This window comes from Hipposideros armiger, unplaced genomic scaffold (genome assembly GCF_001890085.2).
Source record: "Hipposideros armiger isolate ML-2016 unplaced genomic scaffold, ASM189008v1 scaffold_681, whole genome shotgun sequence".
NCBI classification, from domain to species: domain Eukaryota; kingdom Metazoa; phylum Chordata; class Mammalia; order Chiroptera; family Hipposideridae; genus Hipposideros; species Hipposideros armiger.
Genome location: NW_017732031.1, coordinates 445,163 through 466,394, shown reverse-complemented (window position 1 = coordinate 466,394; position 21,232 = coordinate 445,163). Strand labels below are relative to the sequence as shown.

Sequence of the window (21,232 nt, the reverse complement as noted above, 5' to 3'; positions counted from 1 at the left end):
GTGTCTCCTGGGGGAAAAGGTCGCCCTCAGTTGAGAATCACTATTGTAAAAGATGCCAAACACATGGATGGTTCCATATCTTCCAGGGATTAGAGTTATAGACAGCACATATCTTCTGGATTGACCAGAAGTGTCTCCTTTGGGTTAGGTGTTTACGATTCACTAAGGTATGATTTTTTCACAGAGATGTGACACAGGCTTCTAGAGGAGGTGAGAGGTGCTGGGCCATGAGCATCTGAGCACTCAGTAATGATTTCCAGCTGCAGCAGGGCAGGGCTCTGCCTCCACCTTTGGGGCTGCTGAGTTATTATTAATAGGTAAAACGTTAATGGTTAGGTAAAAAGTGACTTGTTACCTAATCTGAAGCTGGTTGTGAGATAATAATAGGAATGTCTCTACTGTTCAGTTAAATTCAGTTGAAGGACAGTGTGTGTCTATGACTCATGAATTCCTTCGTAATCTGGGTCAAAGAATAGACAACATCTCTAGATGCAAATAGTGTTCATCCTGGTAAAAGAGGTTAGAAAAATGGTTTCACCAACACTGAAGGCTGTTGATGGTATTCAAAGAAGATGCTCCCTTTGGGTGGTCTAAATATATATATATATATATATATATATATATGTTTGTTTGTTTTTCTGGCTTTCCCCAAAAGGCCAAAATTACCAGGAGGGCCAAATTGATTTTGGAAATATTTAGGACAAAAATGGAAAACTCTTTGGTTAATTCACATGACTGCTGTATCTCACCTGGAAATGTTAAAACTCATACCAAATGGCTGAATTTGGCATCTGACACCATACAAAAAAAGCTAATGCTTGGCAGGCAGCAAGGCAGAGAGGTTACAAACGCAGGCTGCCAAATCAGAATATCCGTGTTTGAGTTAAACTCACACCCTTATTTGCTATGGAGTAAGTGACTGAAGTTATCTGAGCCTCAAACTTCCTCAGTTCCTCCCAGATAGCACTAAGGCATTTGGTCTGCAGATCCCTCTGAATTAGGCCTTGGGTTTCAAACTCGGCTGCATATTGGAATCGCTTAGGGAGCCTAGACTCACCTTACCCCGCCTACCTGCGGAGGTTCTGACTTCGTTAATCTGGAATATGGCCTGAGCATCATGCTTTTAAAATCTCTTCAAGTGATTCCCATAGAGAGTAACATTTAAGAACCACTGACTGAAGGAACATTAGTTTGGGCCAGCTCTTTAAAACCAAACCCATGTTCTCAGAGAGGGAAAAGGAAAATGTATGTTCAGCTGGCTGCACTTGGCAATTATAAAACCCACAGATGTAAATCGCTACATCTTCTAATTTTTAAATCAGTTCCTAAGGTTGCACTAGTTAATTTTCACCATAATATTTTTAGTATTCTTTCTCCATGACATTTAGATTAGCCTCGCTTTGGTCACTGTCCCATGGTGACAAGGCAACCAAACAGCTCCGATGATGGCAAGTTTGCGTCAGTGTTCCTTGGATCCCTTTATTATTGGGATGGGAAATTTTTCTCATTTACATTATTATTTAACATTTTTTGAATGCCAGTGCTGCTCTTAACATATGGCCTGACTAGAAAGTACATTGTATCAGCAATTAGCAAATCCATAATGCCAATTGCCCCAACCCAAAGTGAGCTGCATAGACTAATGAGTCTGCAAGCAGATGTAAGAGGGCAGGAGCCCTAAAAGTCTCCGAAAATATGTCCAAGGATTCTTTGGGTAGATGTATTTGGAGCCAAGGTGCTGCGTGTGTGCAGAAACTATGTGATCCCTGTGGGTTAGATGTGAGTAATGGAACGATCAGATGGAACTCCCTTTCCTCCTGTTACTCCACCAGGGCCCTAAATCAGTAAGTGGTTCCATCTACCCAGTTGCCCAAGACATAACCTTGGGAGCCATCCTTTCTCCTTCTCACTCAGCACATCGCAATTCAATTACCATGCCCCATCAGTGCCGTTAAGTATCTCCCAAGTCCATCCACTTCTCCCTGTCTTGAATGCCACTGCCAGAGTTCAGGCCTTTATCCTCTCTCCGCTGGACCACAGCTATTGCCTTATTGACTGTATTCTTGCCTCCAGTGTTGGTCCCTCACTCTCAATCCATGTCACATAATGTTTTCTTTTATTTCTTTTTTGTGAGTGGAAGTAAATGTGTAGTTTTTGCATATTTACATTTTTTCCTTTGACTCGAATCTCACCTTTCTCCCCTTCTCTTCCTCTCTCCTCTCCTTCCCTCCCACCTTCCTGCCTCCTCTCCTCTCCCTCTCCCTCTGTCACACATGCATACACTTATCATGACATTATGTCTGGGGCTTTTTAACTCTCCCTCTCCAAAAGAGAAAGAGAGAAAAGACTGTGTAGCAGGGACAGCTCTATTTTATTGACCTCTGAATACAGCACTTTAGTAGCAGGCAGGTGTGAGTGGGGGGTGACAGTGACCCCCACATTCTTGGTCCTAAGAATGTTGCACACGGACACAAGATGTTACACCTGTGGACAGGAGCATGTGGCTGGTTGGCCTTCCTGCTCTGAGCAGGTGCTGGCCTTGCATATAGCTAAGTCATACTCTCTAACTTCTAAAGAACCATCTTCACCTAACAGGAAGCACTCTTAAGGGGTGGAGGGAGTCAAAACATTTTAAGTAAAAGTCTGAATCCCAAGGAGAAATTCTCTTTAGAGCTTGTATTCTAACTTTTCATGTGACTCTTCCTGGAGGAAATTTGCCCCATGAGAACAGCAGAGTTTCCAACTCCAGCATAAAATCTTACAAAATGTGCTGAATTATCTATCCCATCAGTACAGTCTTTCTGGCTCATAACAAATCATTAAGTAATATGCATTTCCTTTCTAAAATTCCACCAGTGTGTCCTCATCTGTTGGTCACTGAATTCACTGGTGAAAAACATAGTTTCAGATGTCACATCCTTTACAAGGTGGTTGTGATAACAAGTAGCCACATGTATTACTGGTCCTACCACTTAGAAGTCTATATATCAGGTGTTCAGGGTGGAATCTAAAGCTTAATTGTCTATGTTTGTCTAGAAATAAAGAAACCCATGTCTTCTCCTTTTAATCCTCAAAGAGAAAAATCTATATAGTAGTATAGTATATTTAGTATAGTATATTTTAGAAATTGGTCCTTCTCTGGGGAAAGAAATACATGCTTTCTAATCAATGTTGGCTTCTTGCTTTGTTCAGTACCTGGACCTTGCCTGAGCCACTTTGACTAATGTCCTTGTGATAAAAGCATACATATTCTTTGAGATTGTTCAGTAGGAAGAGACTTCTCCATCACTCCCATACTTGTAATAGACACCTTCTGATATTGTTGGGCTATAGCTACATGTTTATGAAAACAGTAAATGAATCAGAAAAGGCCTTACTGGTATATTTTTGCCATCTCCAGGCCTCTTTTTCAAATGGGCTGATAGTCAACCTCAAGAAGCTTCAATGCACATTTGTGATGTTGTAGAAACTGCTTGTTACTGCTTCCTGTCTTACCCTTAGTGGTACAAACACTTTGATATATTTGTTTTAGCAGCGTGCTTGAGCCCAAGGGCATCAGGGCATAATTAGAAAGGGCATGGGCTGGAGGGAGAGGAGAAGGAAAGGGTAAGGCTGGGCTTTCCTAACGAAGCAGTGACCATGGGATGTGAGAGTCCTAATTACAATTTATAATTAGCCCAGAGATGATACAAACCATCCAGATGAGCAAGCAGGGATGTCTCCTTTTGAAACTATAATGTGTTGGTGCTATCTTCAATTTGTAGTTATTAAGCACTCAAATGATACAAAGGAAAATATTCCATGTGAGGGTTAAATTCAAAGGTGTCATTATAAAAGTTGTAGGGATGAGAAATTGCTAGTAAAAGTCAGTTAAAATAAGAGAGGTTGCCAGAGTGCATTTGGTCTTAATGTTCCATTTAAGGAGCATTGCCAGGTACATTACTGAGATACTGTGTCCCACTCTGGCCCTTTAAGCTCTCATGTTTCTGGGCTGGAACAACTTAGTAGCAAGTAGGATTCAGTTATCATGCTTGTTTAAGGACATTTTCATGGATCCATAATGTGGTCTGCAGGCATGCATCCATTTGGAGAGGGAGAATATATCATGTTTACAGAGCCTGCACCAGCATATGTGGACATTTGCATTTGGAGAGAGAGTACATTCCCACTTCAGCTGGAGTTTTACCCCTTGTTGATCATGATTGGAGCTTAAAGCCGACTGTATGTGGAGAGATGGACCAGACATACTGGCCTCTTTTGTCGAATCATTTCTTTTTTACACCTGAATTCTGCACCTAATCACCAAACAGATGCAACATCAGAGCCTATCAACCATTGTAAGCGTTGCATTAATTTAGTAACCTGACCTTCTGGAAAAGATATCTGACCTCCCAAATGAGAGTTTTGTGGCCCAGCTTTCAACATAATGTGGAGAACTGTGCTAACAGGATAATTAAAAGCTGGGAATCTCTGTGCTTACCTGGGTGTGTAGGGACAGTTTAATGACCCCAAAGAGATAAATTCACTTTTACTTTCATAAGACACATTGCAGCTTGATTTCTTTCATTAGATTGTTCATACTTAATTTCAAATAGCAAAATAAAATGTTTCACAGTAAAAGCCTAATACTTAATCATACTGGATTAATCCTAGACATTAATTAATAAGCTCTAGCTCAGAAGCATTTGGGGAAAGGGAGAACAATTTGTATAACTAGTAACTTAAAGGACATGTAGCTGGTTTCTGGGATTTTCAATCTGACAAAAAAAAATTAAAAACACAACTCTAGATATATTATTATTTGTGACATGGCTCAAGATGGGAGACTGTGAGGAGAGTGAAGATGACAGAACTGGTGCTAACCACTGTGACAAGAACTTGAAGAGCAGCCGACATGACATCTTTCCTATCATGCTGCCGAAAATGTCAACTTTGTGAAGGACAGTGAGAAAATTGTTTGCCAAAAACTTGAAAGGTAGATTCCAGAGATGCCTGCTGTGTCAGATGCAATATAGTCTTTAGTGACCAGAGAGACCCACTTCTGGCTCCAGTGATAGCCTGCAGGTGGGAGAGCTTCCAGTCTTCCACAGGGCTCCCAAAAGGATTGCAATTTACCTGCATATTGTCTCAAGTTTGCGGGATCATGATATACAAGGAGTGAGTTGTTAGCCAGTGTGCAGTTAGGTGGGACCAGAGACCAAGAACCATCTTTCCTCTGTGTGTGTGTGTGTGTGTGTGTGTGTGTGTGTGTGTGTGTGTGTTTCTAAACCTAGGTCCAAGTCACCAATGCTTCTACTAAATTTGGGAGTGGGGGGGGAGGGGTTATGTGCTTCATGAACTTACATCAGTTCAATATACGTCACAAAAACTAACTCTGGATCATCTTAACAAAAGGGAGTTTATTGGAATGATTCAGGGAGCCTCAGGGAATGGGAGGGGAAAACTGGAATCAAGGCAGTTACACTAAAGTAGAAAACCGGACCAAAGCAGTTGTTCTCAACCCTTAACTACACATTAGAATAACCTGGAGAATTTGAAACCTGACAACATCCAGGCCCCGCTGCAGGCAAATTAGATCAGAACCTGAGGAGGAGACCTCTCAAAGCTCTCACATGGTTCTAAAAAGTATAACCAAACCTTCAGAACTACTGACTTGTGAGGAGAGCCTGGTCAGGGCCCAGCTGCTGGGACGTGCAAATTTCACCTGTTTCTTCTGTCCGTACATTATTTATTCGATGTCAACCTTCCAGAAGAGTGTCTGGTTGGCTGAGCGTGGTTCGTTGTACAGTGCACAGTGACCATGAATGGTAGAACGGGCCTGGACATAGGCCTACAGCTTTAACAGCGGGAGAATAGATACCTCGATTTACCCTTCCCTCAAGGATACCCACAATGTGGCCACGGTCATTTCTCCAGAGACAATTCAGGTGCTTTTAGGAAGTGGCGAGAGATGGTAAGAAGTCAAAAAACAAGGGCAGAAAATACACCATTCAGGACATGAGAGGATGGGAGTATTCCAGCTCCTAGACGTGTGTTCTGATTAAAGACACATCTCAGCCTGGGACTTACTAACTAGGAGTTTAAAATCCAGCTTCATCTCTCCTCTTCGCTTATTCTTTTTGACTCCTTAAGTGTTAAAAATATTGAGAAAGGAACAAGACAGTTTTATGGCAATTATAGAATCACCCCCAAATGTTTCCAGAAAAAAAAGAAACAAAAGCATGGCTTCTGAGAGACACCCATACAGTTTTTCTATTTATTTTGAAACTGGTGCTGCTTGGAATGGCACCTTGGAAACAGTGCAAATGCCACTTTTGGAAGGGAATTCTAGCTTTGCAAGTGGACCGTGTACTTGGAGAAGATCTCTTGTTCCAAATTCATCCAATCCGAGAGAAATTGGGAACCCTGAATCAAACATACCCTTTCAGCCATGAAATATTCTCTTGATCTAGGGCAGAGGTTCTCAAAGTGTGGTTTCCAAACCAACAGCACCAGCAGTACTACAGAGAGTGTTAGAAATGCAAATTCCCTGACTCCCACCCCAGATCCACTGAATCAGAAACTCTGGGGTGGGGCCCAGTAGTCTGGGTCATGGCAAGCCCTCCAGGTAATTCTGAGGCCTGCTTAGATAGGAGAACCAATGCTCTAGGTAAAGTATTTTACTACTGCTATGAGAACAGTGCTCCCCAAAATATAGAACCAGGATTTTTCAGTTAGTAGCCCTGTAGAAATCAATCGGAACCTATACAGTTAACATTGGTAAATTCTAGGGGTCCATGGAAAACAAATTGATGTTTGACTAAATTTTCAAAATAATTATGTGAAATTAAAAAATTATATTTTTGATTTTTAACTGATATAGTTATAACCTGTAATCTTTGACAATTTCTATTATTCCTGCATGTCTCTTCCTCACTTTGTAAAATAACATTCCTTGTTACCAGCACCATTTCGGAGTAATTCTGGCAATTACAAACAAAATTTGCATTCATTGTCAAAATCATGATTTTTTTTTTAATCACCTGGATTTTTTTTGGTGAACTCTGTACTATGTGCCTTACAGATGTAAAGTTAGTTTCATTTATTTTAGAATAAAACCATCCACACTGACATAGGCAATTAAGAAGCAATTTTAAGAAAAGACTACCACAATAATTTTTAGTCATTTGCTTTTCTTGAATAGTGAGATTAACAAGTGTTCAAAAAGTAGCCAAGGAAGTGGAAGCTGCTATCTATCTGATACCTTTAGTAATTACAGATGTGAGTCATCAGAACAAAAATGAAAAAGCATAATCAAAATTTACGTTTGTAATAATACCCTTTGTAGTGAGAATTAACTGAGAAGGCTAGGCACACACTAAATGTTTAGTTTTATCATGTCAAACACAAACCTAAAAATTGCCTTCAAATTGCCTAATTGCTTAGAAGACTTGATGGGTAAGGAATGAATGGTTTTCTTTAGAGAGGTTTATCTCCTAATAATGACCCCAGACATCTCGGGACTGTCCATATTAAGTGGATTCCATGCCTTTTCTAGGGATTTACAAGCCCCTCTCTGACTTGTAAATTATATCTAATAGCATTCTTCTCTGGTTAATTCCCTGGTAAGAAACAAAATGCTTCAAACAGCTTCCTTTTTCCCACATGGAGTGTGTGTATGCACATGCCAATTGTATAAACGTTTTTGTTAATTGCATTAGCAAACTGAATTTTGTGTAAAAATCCAAAAGCTACAGCTAAAGGAAGTTGTAGATTCTAACAGAAACATGAGAACTTACCACAGAAAGTGTCATATGTATTTTATGGAGGCCAGTGAATTCACTCTGAGATTTAAATACAGATTTATGGACATTTTGTGTTAAAAAAATTAATAAACTTTGTAAATTAACATTTGAGATTTCTCCAGAAAATTTGAAAATGAGGGCACATTCATAGATTCCAACAGCCTACCTGATATTTACCATTTGCCTTCTTTCTTTCCTTAAATTCAGGGGAGTGTGAAAAAATGGACTATAACAGGATTTTACTGTTTCATAATGTTTTTTATAAAGTGGAAGAGGGGAATTTTGGGCATTTTTGTGTTTTCAAAGAAGGGAAGCTGACCAATTAGCCCCTAACAGGAGGTACATTGCTGTCATTTGCCAAGTCTTTTGTGTAGTCAGACTGGTCTAGGATACAGGATTTTCCCAATTTATGCTGGATCCTTGAGAAGGCCTATAAATAAGACCATTTGTTTGGTCTCAAGATGACTTACATTTGCAAACTGAAGAATGTTCCAATAGAAGTTTCATGGTGACGCACCAATCTGCAAACTGGCTCAGTCAGTAGTCAAAACAAGTCACTACGGATCTGGGAAGCTGAAGTCTTTGAATGGGTCAGATTATCCTCCGTCTAATTTGGCACAGATAAATTTGGGCTATAAATATGCAGCCTCCTTTTGTATTTTCAACTTGAATAGTCCAAACCAGATAGGGAAAATGTGTGTGAAACTAATGGTGATTTAGAAACATGAGAATACTGTGATTAAACTGAAATTCACTTATTTATGCTAGGGTCCTTCTTGTTATTAAAATGAGCAATAGTTTGCTAAGATTGAAAAACACCATATGTGGTTTCTTCTTTTTTTTTTTTTTAGCTTTTTGAGATGTTGACATATAACATATGTAATTTTAAGGTATACTATGGGATGATTTGATACACGTATATAGTGTATCAAATGATTACTACATTAAATAAATAAAATGATTACTACAATAAGGTTAGTTAACACCTACATCCCCTTACATAATTACCGTTTTTTGTGTGTGGTGAGAACGTTTAATACTACTCTCTTAACAGCTTTCAAGTATATAATACAGCACTATTCATTATCGTCACCATGCTGCACATTAGATTCCCAGACCTTATCCATCTTACAGCTGGAAGTTTGCACCCTTTGGTCAACATCTCCTCACTTTCCCCACCCCTCAGACCCTGACAACTAGGATTCTACTTTCTATTTCTATGAGTTCGACTTCTTCAGATTCCACATGTAAGTGAGAACATACAGTATTTGTCTTTCCCTGTCTCACATGTCACTTAGCATAATGACCATAACTTAGCATAAAGTTCCAGTGATATTGTTGCAAAACGCAGGATTTCCTTCTTTTTATGAATGAATAATATTCCATCATGTATATAGCTCATATTTACTTTATCCTTTGTTATTTATATATGTAATATTATATATCACAATGCAATATTATATATACACATATATATGTATATATTGCAATGTAATATTATATATACACATATATGTATATATATAACAAAGGATAAAGTAAATATGAGCTATATACGTGATGGAATATACAGCCGTAAAAAGAAGGAAATCCTGCGTCTTGCAACAATATCACTGGAACTTGAGGGCATTATGCTAAGTGAAATGTGAGAGAGAGAAAGACAAATACTGTGTGTGTGTGTGTGTGTGTGTGTGTGTGTGTGTCACATTTCCTTTATCCACTTATCTGTCAATGGACACTTAGGTTGTTTCCATGTCTTGGCTATTGTAAATAATGGTACAATGAACATGGGGGTGCAGATATATTTTCAAAATAGTGGTTTTCTTTCCTTCAGGTGTATACCCAGAGGTGGGATTGCTAAATCACATGGTAGTTCTAGTTTTAATTGTTGAGGATCCTTTGTGTTGTTTTTCATCAAGGCTGTACCAAATAACATGCCCACCAACAGTACACAAGGGTTTCCTTTTCTCCACATTCACACCAACACTCACTATCTCTTGACTTTTTGATAATAGCCATTCTAATAGATGTGAGGTGATATCTCATTGTGGTTTTGATTTGCATTTCCTTGATGGTTGATGATGTTAAGCATCTTTTCATGTACCCATTGGCCATTTGTGTGTCTTCTTTGGAAAATGTCTACTCAAGTTCTCTGCCCAATTTTTCATTGAATTATTTAGGTTTGGTTTTGTTTTTTGCTATTGAGTTTTATGGATTCTTTCTATATTTTGGATAGTACCCTTTATCAGATAGAGGGTTTACAAATATGTTTCCCATTCTGTAGTTTGCCTTTTCATTTTGCTGTACAGAAGCATTTTACTTCGATGTTGTCCCACTTGTCTCTTTTTGCTTTTGTTCCTTGTGTTTTGGTGTAATATCCAAAAAAGATTATTGCCAAGACCAATATTAAAGAGCTTTTTTTCCAATCCAAAAAATCCTTTTAGGATGTTTGCTATTTCATGTCTTACTTCTAAGTCTTTAATCCGTTTCAAGTTCAGTTTTGTGAGTGATATAACATAGAACTCCAATTTCATACTTTTGCATGTGAATATCCAATTTTCCCTACATAATTTATTGAAGAAGCTATCCTTTCCCCATTGAGTATTCTTGGTTTCCTTGCCAAATATTAGTTGTCCATATTTATGAGGGTTTACCTCTGAACTATCAATTCTCTTCCATTTGATCTATGTGACTGTTTTTTTTTTTGGGGGGGGGGTTATGCCAATACCATACTGTTTTCATTATTATAGCTTTGTAATAAAGTTTAAATACAGGAATTGTGATGCCTCCAACTTTGTTCTTCTTTCTCAGAATTGCTTTGCCTAGTCAGGTCTTTTGTAATACCATACAAATTTTATGATTTTTTTTTCTGTGAAAAATGCCATTAGAATTTTGATAGGGATTACATTGAACTTCTAGATGGCTTTGCGTAGTATGGACATTTTTAACAATATTAATTCTTCCAAACTATGAACATGAGATATCTTTCCATTTGTGTGTGTGTGTTTTTTCAATTTCTTTTACGAGTGCCTTGCAATTTTTACAATATCTTGTAATTTGTTCTTCAGTTAATACATGAGTGCTTAAATTAACCTGAACATCTATAATTATAAGCTAGAAATCAAGTCACATAAGGACATTTAACACTGGGAAAGACAGACTCTTATAAGTCACCTGGTTTTCAAAGGAGTTTGTGTACATAACTCAGAGATCCCAAATCTAAGTGCCTATAAGAGATAAGTAATGCAAATTAGAGATGTGGAATGGGTCAGTGCTGTCCCAGCTAAGGTAGAAACTGTTAGTTATACTTACCAATCAATGCCAGTTGTTCCAAATTTTCAAGAGAATTGTATTATAAGACTTTCCTAATTTAAAAAATGTTGACATGCAGTTCAAAATTTTAAGAAGCTGTGAGACAAACAGAAGGTCTACAAGATGAAACTTCAAGCCACTAGTTTGTACATTTTACCATTTCACAATAAATGGGTGACAATTTTGCAAATGTCTCTAAACGATAACCCTGAAACACCACATCCCCTTTAGTAGCCAGCACTGAAAAGCAGGACTTCTCAGGTCACATCTATCATTGTAGTTGTTCTTCTAAAATGGACAGTTTCCTCCTGCTAGAGATTTGATTTGATGGTGTCAGCATATGAGGTTCCCGTCACTTCATGACATGTCTCCTTTCAGGCCTGATGGAATTGGAACTGTGACTGTAGAAGAAAAGGAGCGTTTTGAAGAAATCAAAGAAAGACTCCGAGTTCTGTTGGAAAATCAGATTACACATTTTAGGTAAGGATCTGGGGTTGAGGGGCTTATTAGGAGCATGAGACTGGAGAGGGGTAAGTAAAGTGCTTGATTTTCTAAAACTGTTAATCAGTAAGATTCACATTGGATATTTAGAAATAACTGAATGGCAAAGCAAACCAATAAGACAGGGTTCTAGTACAATAGCTAGGAGACTTTGAAATCTTAAGTTCATTTTATTTCCACCAAGGGAAGAAAGCCCTCCTGTGAAAGCTGATCCTGGTCATGAATCTATTTTTGTTTAATCTATTAAAAAGTTGAACTTGAAGCTCCTTTGTGGTTCCTAAATGAAACAGTGAAAAATCCTGTGAATCAGATCACATGAACAGAGAAGGAAGGCAGTGGTACCTTCTCTATTACCTCAGGAACAAGATTGCTGGCTACTCAGAGAAATAAAGAAATGTGGATCAGCCTTGGCAGATTCACTCTGCCCCACACACTGAGACAGCCAGCAGGCTCGACACTTGAGGCTTGTACCATGTAGCCCGCTTCTCCCTTGGAACAAATTAGACATTTCTAATGCTGCTCTGATGGTTCTGGACCAGAGATCCTGACATAGTAACTCAAAAATAATAAGAGCATTTTTAATGGCATACTAAGTAGGTCCTTCTTAGTAAATACTTACCATGTGCCACATACAGGGCTAGAGTCTAGATAAACATTAACTCATTTTTGAAATTCTCAGAACAATTTTGTAAGGTAGTTATTATAATCCCTGTGTACACAAAAAGTGAACTGAGGCTGAGAGAGGTTAAGAAGCTAGCCCCAGGCTACACAGCCGTAAGTGGAGGAAGTACATAGATAGTCTGAGTGTCAGTAGCCCATGCTGGTCCCTTTGTACCATGAAGAACAGTGTCCCCAAAGGTCTGATGACAGCCTGAAACAGTCAATGGAACTCCTAGTGGTACCTGACATAGTTCTATCTGTGTCATCAAAATCGTCCTGAATAAATCTTTATTGATCTTACACTGTATGCAAGATGCATTGCCTGTAACGAAAAAATCCAATAACAATTGAAACACACACTCAAGAAAGGGCAACTAGCAGAATAATGAATTTGCTTAAAATGTACTCCTTTATTTCCTATATTAATCCTTTTAGGATTTAAGTAAGTATGTTTGAATGGTAGCCTGTTTCAACTAATATTTTTTAATGCTGGTTTCTATGATAATATATAAGGTCTTATTTGAGATAACAAATGGTTCTCCTTCACAATAGAAATCTAAACAGAGCCTTATGTCATCACTGTAAATACTCTTTTCTGCTGCAGACATTTGCAGAGTCTCTCTTTAGTAATTATTCACACATACACATATATATGTACGTTATATACACACATATATGGTGTGAATTCAGATTAACATAACACAACGTGACAAAATAAAAAGCATTTTCAGTTCCTCAGAGAGAGTTGCTATAGGAATCAAATTTCAGTATATTTAATGCTAAAATGTAATAAATTTGGGCAACCTGAGGAATTTTCTCTTTTTTAGGTATTGCTTTCCATTTGGTCGACCTGAAGGTGCTTTAAAAGCTACTCTCTCACTCTTGGAAAGGGTAAGAATGAAAGTAAAAGACAGATTACATATATACAGATATGAACCTAATTGTAATGAAATATTGTGCTTGAATCACCTACTTTGTAATTTTTTGAGGTTGTGTTTACCGTTCAACAAATATCAGAATAAACCTGGGGAAACTGCCCAAATTCTAGGCGTTTTATCTCCAGACTCCCAAATAGTTAGGATAGACATATTGAAGGTTTGCTTCCAGCCCTTCCCTGATTCATGGATGGGAGTTACCATCCTAAATGCGCATTGTGATTGTTTTCTCTTTAAAATGACTCTTGATAAGTCGCAAGGAGGCATTCACAACTAGTTTTAAACTTGAACTCTTTAAGAAACATAAATGAGTAACACATTTGGTCAAACCACCATAGCAATCTTTTTTTTTTCCTCCTAAAGGTCTTGATGAAGGATATCGTTACCCCAGTGCCACAAGAGGAGGTAAAAACAGTCATCCGTAAATGTCTAGAGCAGGCTGCACTAGTCAACTATTCTCGGCTCTCAGAGTATGCCAAAATCGAAGGTAAGGCTCCCTTCTACCCCAATTTTTAATTTAATATTTGGTATGCCTCCCTGGGGAAGTCTCTCTCTTTTCTGATGGGCCCCAGAAAACAGTGGTCCATCTGAGTATGTGAAGCTGAACCTTGAAAGCACTTGAAATGTGAAAGTTTCCTTGGCTGTGGCGAAACCCATGAATTAAAGAAGAGGAACTCAGGAATCAGTCTTTGTAGGGGAAGCATATTGAACATGGGATGTTGACAGATAACTAAGGTCCTTCTGAGAGTCTCTGTTGGCCCCAAGTTTGCTCTGTGGCTAATGTTTTACTATGAAAGAATTCTGTGGGGTTGCTCCCTTTTTAAGTAGAGGAAAACAAAGCAGTTTGTTGGCCACTGTTGATAGCATTGGAGGTAAAACAAGAATTGACTAAAGCAACATCAAGAGTTCGCTTAACTCTATTTTGCCCTTTGAACATTCAAAGGGTTGTCTTTGGCAGCACTTCAAAGTTGATGGCAGGTTCATGTCCAGCTGTCTCTGATGGCTCCTGGTTTGCTTTAGACACTCTTCTTACTTTAAACCTAGGATGATTGTTGCTACCACTGCCCTCTCAAGTTTTAGAGAAGCAGTCACTGATGACCAAGTAATCACCCCAAAAAAAGGCACTTTGGGTAAACTCTACTTGAAAAATTATGGTTCTTTGGGACCTATTCATTTGCAAAGATATTAATCACTTTTCATTGTTACCCTGTTGGCTGCTATAGGGTGATTTGAAAACCACACCCAACTTGACCAGTGGTGTAAGTGTATAAATGTGGAAGTTCTGTGTGCAAAACCCAACGTGTCCGCATTCTGGAATCTGATGTACTCTCACATGTGCAACACCTGACTCAAACCAGCAAATGCCTATTTTCTGCCTTCAGGACATGACTTGGAGGGGGGGAAAAATCACCTAACCAACCACCAAAACCCATCACTTACCTCACCAAAGTCCTTGTTTCCTTAGAGAATTAGGTTAAGATCATGTCAAATTCACAGTGTTTTGTACAATACATGTCCTCCCTCTCTCAATTTTGTCTGCCTGACAATGCAAATTGTGTACCAGTGGTAATGAATTCATTGTTATGCATCCAGGGAGAAACACTTAAGAATTGGGCACTAAAAGGATGTTTATCAACTCTTGACTTGGTAATGAGTGACAAAAATAAAGAAACAAGAAGATCGTTAAAAGGCTATATTAGCAAGTAATTGTTCCAGCATTTACTTCCCCAGGATATAATGATTGGTTGTATTTGGTAATGTCAACTGGGTACCTAATAATTTTAGGCAAGGCCAGAGATTGGATGGGATCAAGGAATGGTCGGTTGCCATGGCTGCTGCCTCGTAGTTCTTGGTCTAGCTATTACTAGTCTTTTGGTAAGCTCTGCTCTCTTCTTTCAGATAAATATATCCAAAAACAAACTTTAAGATCTGTAAGTAAAAATGCATTCATTTCCAAAGTAGATCAGCTGGTCTGTAATTTCCTTTTGTGCCTCAATTCTTCTTGGTTGTGTTAATTATCTTTTGCACTGTGACTTTTAGGTCTGGGGATTCTTTGAAGAAACCAATCCTTTTTTTCCAACTCTCTTTTCAGAGAAGTACCTCATTCCACACTACCTGCTCTCTTTGCTTCTCTCCTTCCTTGTTCGTGATTGGCTCAGCCACTTTTTGGCATTACCTCTACAAAAGTGGCTGTGACACCAATTTCAAAGCATGCTGGGATTGTTAATTCAAACAACCCAACATCCTCTGGCTGCATGTATCAGGTTTTCTTTCATGAACATAGTCCACCATAGGCTGAGACATTGCAGCTTTAAAGATATTACTACTAGACAACTTTCTTTTACAAGGTTCCAATCCTACGCTCAGAAAAGAAATCGTCCATGTTTACATTTGAGCCCCTCTGTGAGCATTTAACAGCTTAGTTCCCTGAGAATTTTGGAAAGAAGTTGTAGTAATATTGCTGGAGACTATGTTTATGAAGAAATACCTCAAGAGCCTTAGATACTAAAGTCTGAAATCCTTAGTATCTTGGAGCCTTAAATCAATGAAATTCTGTTTCCCTTTACTCATGATGTTTTTGGTCATTGTATTCTTGCAAACAATTCTAAAGAGACGTGTAAAATCATGGTCACAATCTCTCTCGTGACTCATGGCATGCTGAATGGTTAATCCAGTAGATCTCCAATTTTGAAACTCCTTTTTCTTTTATCCTGTGTTTATCCCAAAATACTCTGTGGCTATTTTCCTTTGAGCTAATGTAACGTTTTCCTCTAACCTATGACCTTTAACCTCTTTACCTCTGACCTAAGCCTCTTGCATGCCCAAATCCTCTTTTATAGGGAAAAAGAGAGAAATGTATGAGCATCCTGTCTTCTGCTTGGCCTCCCAAGTGATGGATTTAACCATTCGTGAGTACCTACCACCTCCTCGCCATGCTGTCTTCACTCTTTCTGTTTTCATTGTTTCAAGAAAATCCAGATCCAAACCAACTCACTCTCCTTGCTTCAAGTTTTTTAGCATTGGCTTGTCTGTTGATTCTGTCTGTGAAACCCAGTGTGAGAAGTCAAGTCACTTTTTATCAGCCTAAAACAGGTTAGACAATTAAGCCATTTGTTTGTGATAAACTCAGATTTGTCTGTAAGTTTTTCAGTTATTCTCTGTCTGTGACCTGAATGCATTTTTACTTTGCTTGTGTGTAACCCCAATTTGTAAAGTGCTTGTCACTGGTACACAATCAAAAGGTAGCAGCGAGGCTGGGAGCAATGTGTTAGGTGTCAGGTAAAGGACCGTTGGGGCAAAATCATGCCTCCTTTTCCATGTTTAACATGTTAAACCATTGTGGGGATAAGATCACAAGAAGGTGGTCCATTTTCTGTAAAAAATAGCTCTTATATGCCTCCTGTCTGTTCTCTCTCAAGCTGGGAAGCTTTTCCTTGTTCTCTCTGGAGATTTTGACTTCTCCTTGTCCTCGAAGCTTTGGCTAGAACATATGACTTAATTGTCACTTGGAGAGTTCATGTATGTTTCATAGCTTGATTTCACATTAAACTTAATTTTACTAATTTTCTATTTGTGCAGCATTTTCCACCTCTGTGAAGGAGCCTTTTTTTGCTGGCCCCCATACTTCGGGGCGGTGGGAACCCAAGGGCAACCTTTTCTTCCAATATCATGTGTCACATATAAGTGGGGGGCATTTTGGTCCACTTGCTCATTAATCCTGCATATGTGTTCTTGTTTTTCTCTCTCTCTTTTCTCCTCGTTGTGCTCTCTCTTTCAAATAGAGAATCAAAAGGACGCAGGTGAACCAACTGTATATGCATTATAAACTATCAGGACTGTTGAGTTATATTTAGTTTTTGTTTTTGTTTTCTAATAGCTCCTTAACGTATGTACTCCCAAAGACTGATGTGGAGTTGCAATAATACTTAAGGAGTTAATTTGTGCTGTCTAAATATACCTCATGCCCATTAGATGGTGACCTTTATCGAGTAGGATTTCTGTAGAAGCACAAGCTTTGAAGGGACGGAATTTTGGGTTGCTGCAGAACTTCATCTTTGGTTTCAGGATTCCTGTGATTTGGCCTCATGTGCTTTTTAAAAATAGTTACTGAACCAAACTAATCTTCCTTTTTTGTTTTCATTTCCTTTTTCTGTTTTCTACCCTACTGAAAAGTTTATGTTTTTTGATGAATGTCTATAAGCCAAGACAGAGAGAAGTTGTGTTTGTGCTGTTCTTGTGTGTATCATATGACGAGGCAGGACGCAGGGTGGATACGGGGGGCCCTTGCTGGAGGTTTCATGAGATGGAAGTTCTTAGAAAGTTCTCTGGCTTTGGACTTTTTCTTCTTGTGTAGTCCCAAGTCTTCTGAGCACATTCTGAGGAAAGCTCTAAATGAAAACTTTAATAAATATACAGTATTGATGATTGTTTTTGAGGTCTAAAGGATCATTTTCATTTAATCAAAGTTAAACATATTTCTTTGAACCAAAGTTGAATGTATTTCTGATCAATTCAGAAAGTGTTTTTGAACACATGCCAAGCACCAGGCTGGCAATAAGGATTTGAAGACTCGAGAACCATACACATGCCTTTCTCTCCCTGGAAGAGGAGGTATTCATTCGTTCATTCATTTACTCATTCATTCATTAGACAAGTGTTTAGTGGGAGCCTACCATGTGCCAGGTACAGTGGTAAAAACCAGGGACTATGTAAACAAGAGGGAAACAGCTGTTAACCTTATGTAGCATATGTGCAAATGGGTACATAAGTATAAATTACAAATTAAGCATGCAGCAACGCTGATCGGTAGAATTATGTATAAGAAGACATTGTCAAAAAGCCATGGAAATCTTCACAAGGGTGTTGAGATTGAACTGCATCTTGAAAGATGAATTAGAATCAGTGAAAGGTAGCTGGGATTGGAAAGTGGCAAGGCATCCTAGAGAGAGTAACATGTGCAAATGCATAAAAGTGTATAGCTACTAAAACCAGCTAATTCTTATTCAATATGCATTATGTACCAGGTATGACTATTAACTGCTTTAGATGTATTAACTCATTTAATCCTCAAAACCCCCTATGAGGTAAATGCTACTATTATTCACATTTTAGAGATGAGCAAACTGAGGCACAGGGAGGTTAAATAACACACTTCCAGAAGAATAAGCGGTAGAGCCAGAATGTGAGCCCCGGCAGAGGCCACACTCTTAATGACTCTGTGATTCAATGTGGTTGCAAACCAGGATTAAATGATGTCGGTGATGGGTGCTGATGATGGCAACGTAGGTAGGAGGCTCCATCTCAAACCCTTCGTATGCCTTGCTAACACAGAGTTAAGGCCGTAATCTCATGGTCCAAAGCTTCTTCACCTGGAACCTGTGCCAACTTTTGCATGCATATAGATTTTTCAAGGGAAATATTCCACCAGTCTCACTTCCAAAGCTGATAGTGAGCCATTAAAGGCTCTTTAGGCAAAGGATGACTTGGTGATTTGCACTCCGGTAAAATCATACTGACAAAGATGGAGAGAAAGGACTAAGGAGGTGGAATAGAGTAAAACTGGACCTGAAAGTGGAGGTCAAAGCAGAGATGCATTTGAAGTTTAGTATGTCTGAGGCTTCTTCCAGGCAGAGCAAAACCCAATCACAATCCTTATCATAATTACTTCTTTCCTGAACTTTAAATCATTTTTCTTACCCTCCCACTCCCTTTTCAATTTCCTCAGAGAGACCTAAGCACAAGTATATGGATAGGTATTCAAAACCAACAATATGGAGGTGGCAGGACACCACTGGAGTTACATGTGCAAATTGGGGTGGAAAATGAACAACTATGGAGTCGTTTAGTCAGGCTATGCTTTCAGAGGCTATGGGACTCTGCAGATGGCATTTTGGTGGACTGATGCCTTCCGTCTGGTGGCATTATTAGAAATTAAATGTTCAGTATAATTATAGCATCTCAAAAAATGCAAAAAGCTGCTACTCTATGAAAAAAAGGTATAACTCCAGCAAATAAGTTTATTATTTTAAACATATTTCCATTTAAACCATCACACATTCTGAACCCAGCAAGCTTTGAGAAAGTCTGCACTACTATTGCTATTTTGCTTCAATTCTTGGCTAACTGCTTGCATAATTTCCTGAGCATCAAAACAATTCCACTAGAACTTGAAATAAAATAATTTTAGTTTGAAATATTCCAAGGATTTGCAAAATGAGAGAGAGAGAGAGAGAGAGAGAGAGAGAGAGAGAGAGAGAGAGAGAGAGCACAAGCGCACACTCATGGGGTCAGACACTGTGCTCAGGACGTTATAGGAAGAATCTGATTCCATCTTTACCTTAGTTTCATAGAGGAAGCCTTATTATTGCCCCTTTTACAGATGAGGGAGCTAAGATTTGGAGAAGATAAGTGAATGTCTGCAGCAGGATTTGAACCCAGACCTTTCAGAGTTCAAAGAGCATGCTTTTTGTTCTCTTCCCACCATGCAGCCTTTCCAGGTGGTGACCTCTTGGACAATATCCATTTATTCAATGAATAAGTTCAAAAGTATCTGCAACTTTTAATCCAGTAAGACCAGTCAGACACCAAAAACCAGAACAGTCCTTTCTGGGACCAGAATTATTGCCCAAAACTTTCCATTGTGAAATCTCCCTGAGGGCAGTTGAGATTCCTTGAGATTGCCAAAGAACTGAGGACTTTTTCCCCTATAATTCACAAAAACTGTCTAAAATTGACAGAAACCATCTAAAGCAGGTCAAATTCATCGAAAGGCTTTCCAAGCAGATTTTGTAGGGTTGGGGTTCTATATCTTTCCCTATTTCCAGTCAAACTTCCTACAGGTCTGAGGCCAGTTGAAGGAGCAGAAGAGACAACTAAGCTTGTAAAACTGGAACGTGTAGTGTAGAGCCACCCACCCAAGGGACCAGTGAGGGCAGTTCCCACCCAGGCCCTTCTGAAATGAGGACCATCTCATGCTTCATTGTCTTTTTTTTTTTTTAATTGGGGAGCAGTGTGTTTTTCCAGGACCCATCAGCTCCAAGTCAAGTGGTTATTTCAATCTAGTTGTGGAGGGCGCAGCTCAGTGGCCCATGTGGGGACTGAACCAGCAAGCTTGGTGTTATGAGCCTGCACTCTAACCACCTGAGCTAACCGGCTGCCCCTCATGCTTCATGTCTTACACAGGGACTGAATGTTTCTCTTTTCATCCTTCTTCTTTCAGTGAAGCATAAATCAGGATTTCCAAGCCCAAGTTATTTTGTAGACTAGTACCTCATCTATACTTTATAAACAAGTGAGGAGGGTAAAAATTATAAGACCAAAAGGGCTTCTCAATAATCCAATCCCAAACATTCATTTGACAGATAGGACAACCAGGATAGAAAAAAGCAGCCAGTTTTTAAATAAGATGGTCAGTTGGGGATCCTAGTCTGAGGTCCTACACACAATTCAGGTGCCTTCACCCCACCAGGCTGCCTTACCTCTCAGCCAAGGGATAATGGCCCCACCCATAGTCGGTTAACTGACCTGAGTTTCCAATACGAAAGCTGTGATGTCCAGCTTCCACATAGTAGAATACTATATATTCAGCTCCAAGAAAACACTACCTCAGGACCAGGCTGAGCACTCAGAATTTGTTACACCAAAATAATGGTTCTTCCGCCAAAGGGCTGTTGCAACAATTAAAACATATATTCTAGATAAAGTTCTTAGTACACTGCCTGGCGCATGGTAAGCACTCATTACCTATATTGTCCGTTATTATTTGTTTATTATTATTTAAAAGGAAACTTCCAAATGCAAATATATAGTATAGACATATGATTTGATTTCAGAGATCTTGTTAAAACATAGATTCTGAGTTTCAGGTCTGGGCTAGGGCCTGGAAACTTGCATTTCTAACAAATCCCCAGGGTAGGCAGAAGCTGCTCACCCATGGGTTGTAAATTGGATGTCAATGGAATATGGGAAGCAGTGGATATATCTTTTTATCATTCATTTCAAAATAAAACATTGCAGTATAGTTCCACACATATTTGTTAA

General features: G+C 38.9%; 1 protein-coding gene across 1 annotated transcript in view; it reads left to right on the top strand.

Moving 5' to 3' along the window:
* Positions 1 to 21,232, top strand: part of CADPS (calcium dependent secretion activator) — a gene marked incomplete at its 5' end in the record, with an annotated part of 515,169 nt that overhangs the window by 369,213 nt on the left and 124,724 nt on the right. The window contains 5 exons of the mRNA XM_019626511.1: positions 11,475 to 11,576; positions 13,085 to 13,148; positions 13,556 to 13,679; positions 16,033 to 16,101; positions 16,975 to 16,992. Coding sequence (XP_019482056.1) covers positions 11,475 to 11,576; positions 13,085 to 13,148; positions 13,556 to 13,679; positions 16,033 to 16,101; positions 16,975 to 16,992 — 377 coding nt within the window. The remainder of the gene's footprint in view (positions 1 to 11,474; positions 11,577 to 13,084; positions 13,149 to 13,555; positions 13,680 to 16,032; positions 16,102 to 16,974; positions 16,993 to 21,232) is intronic.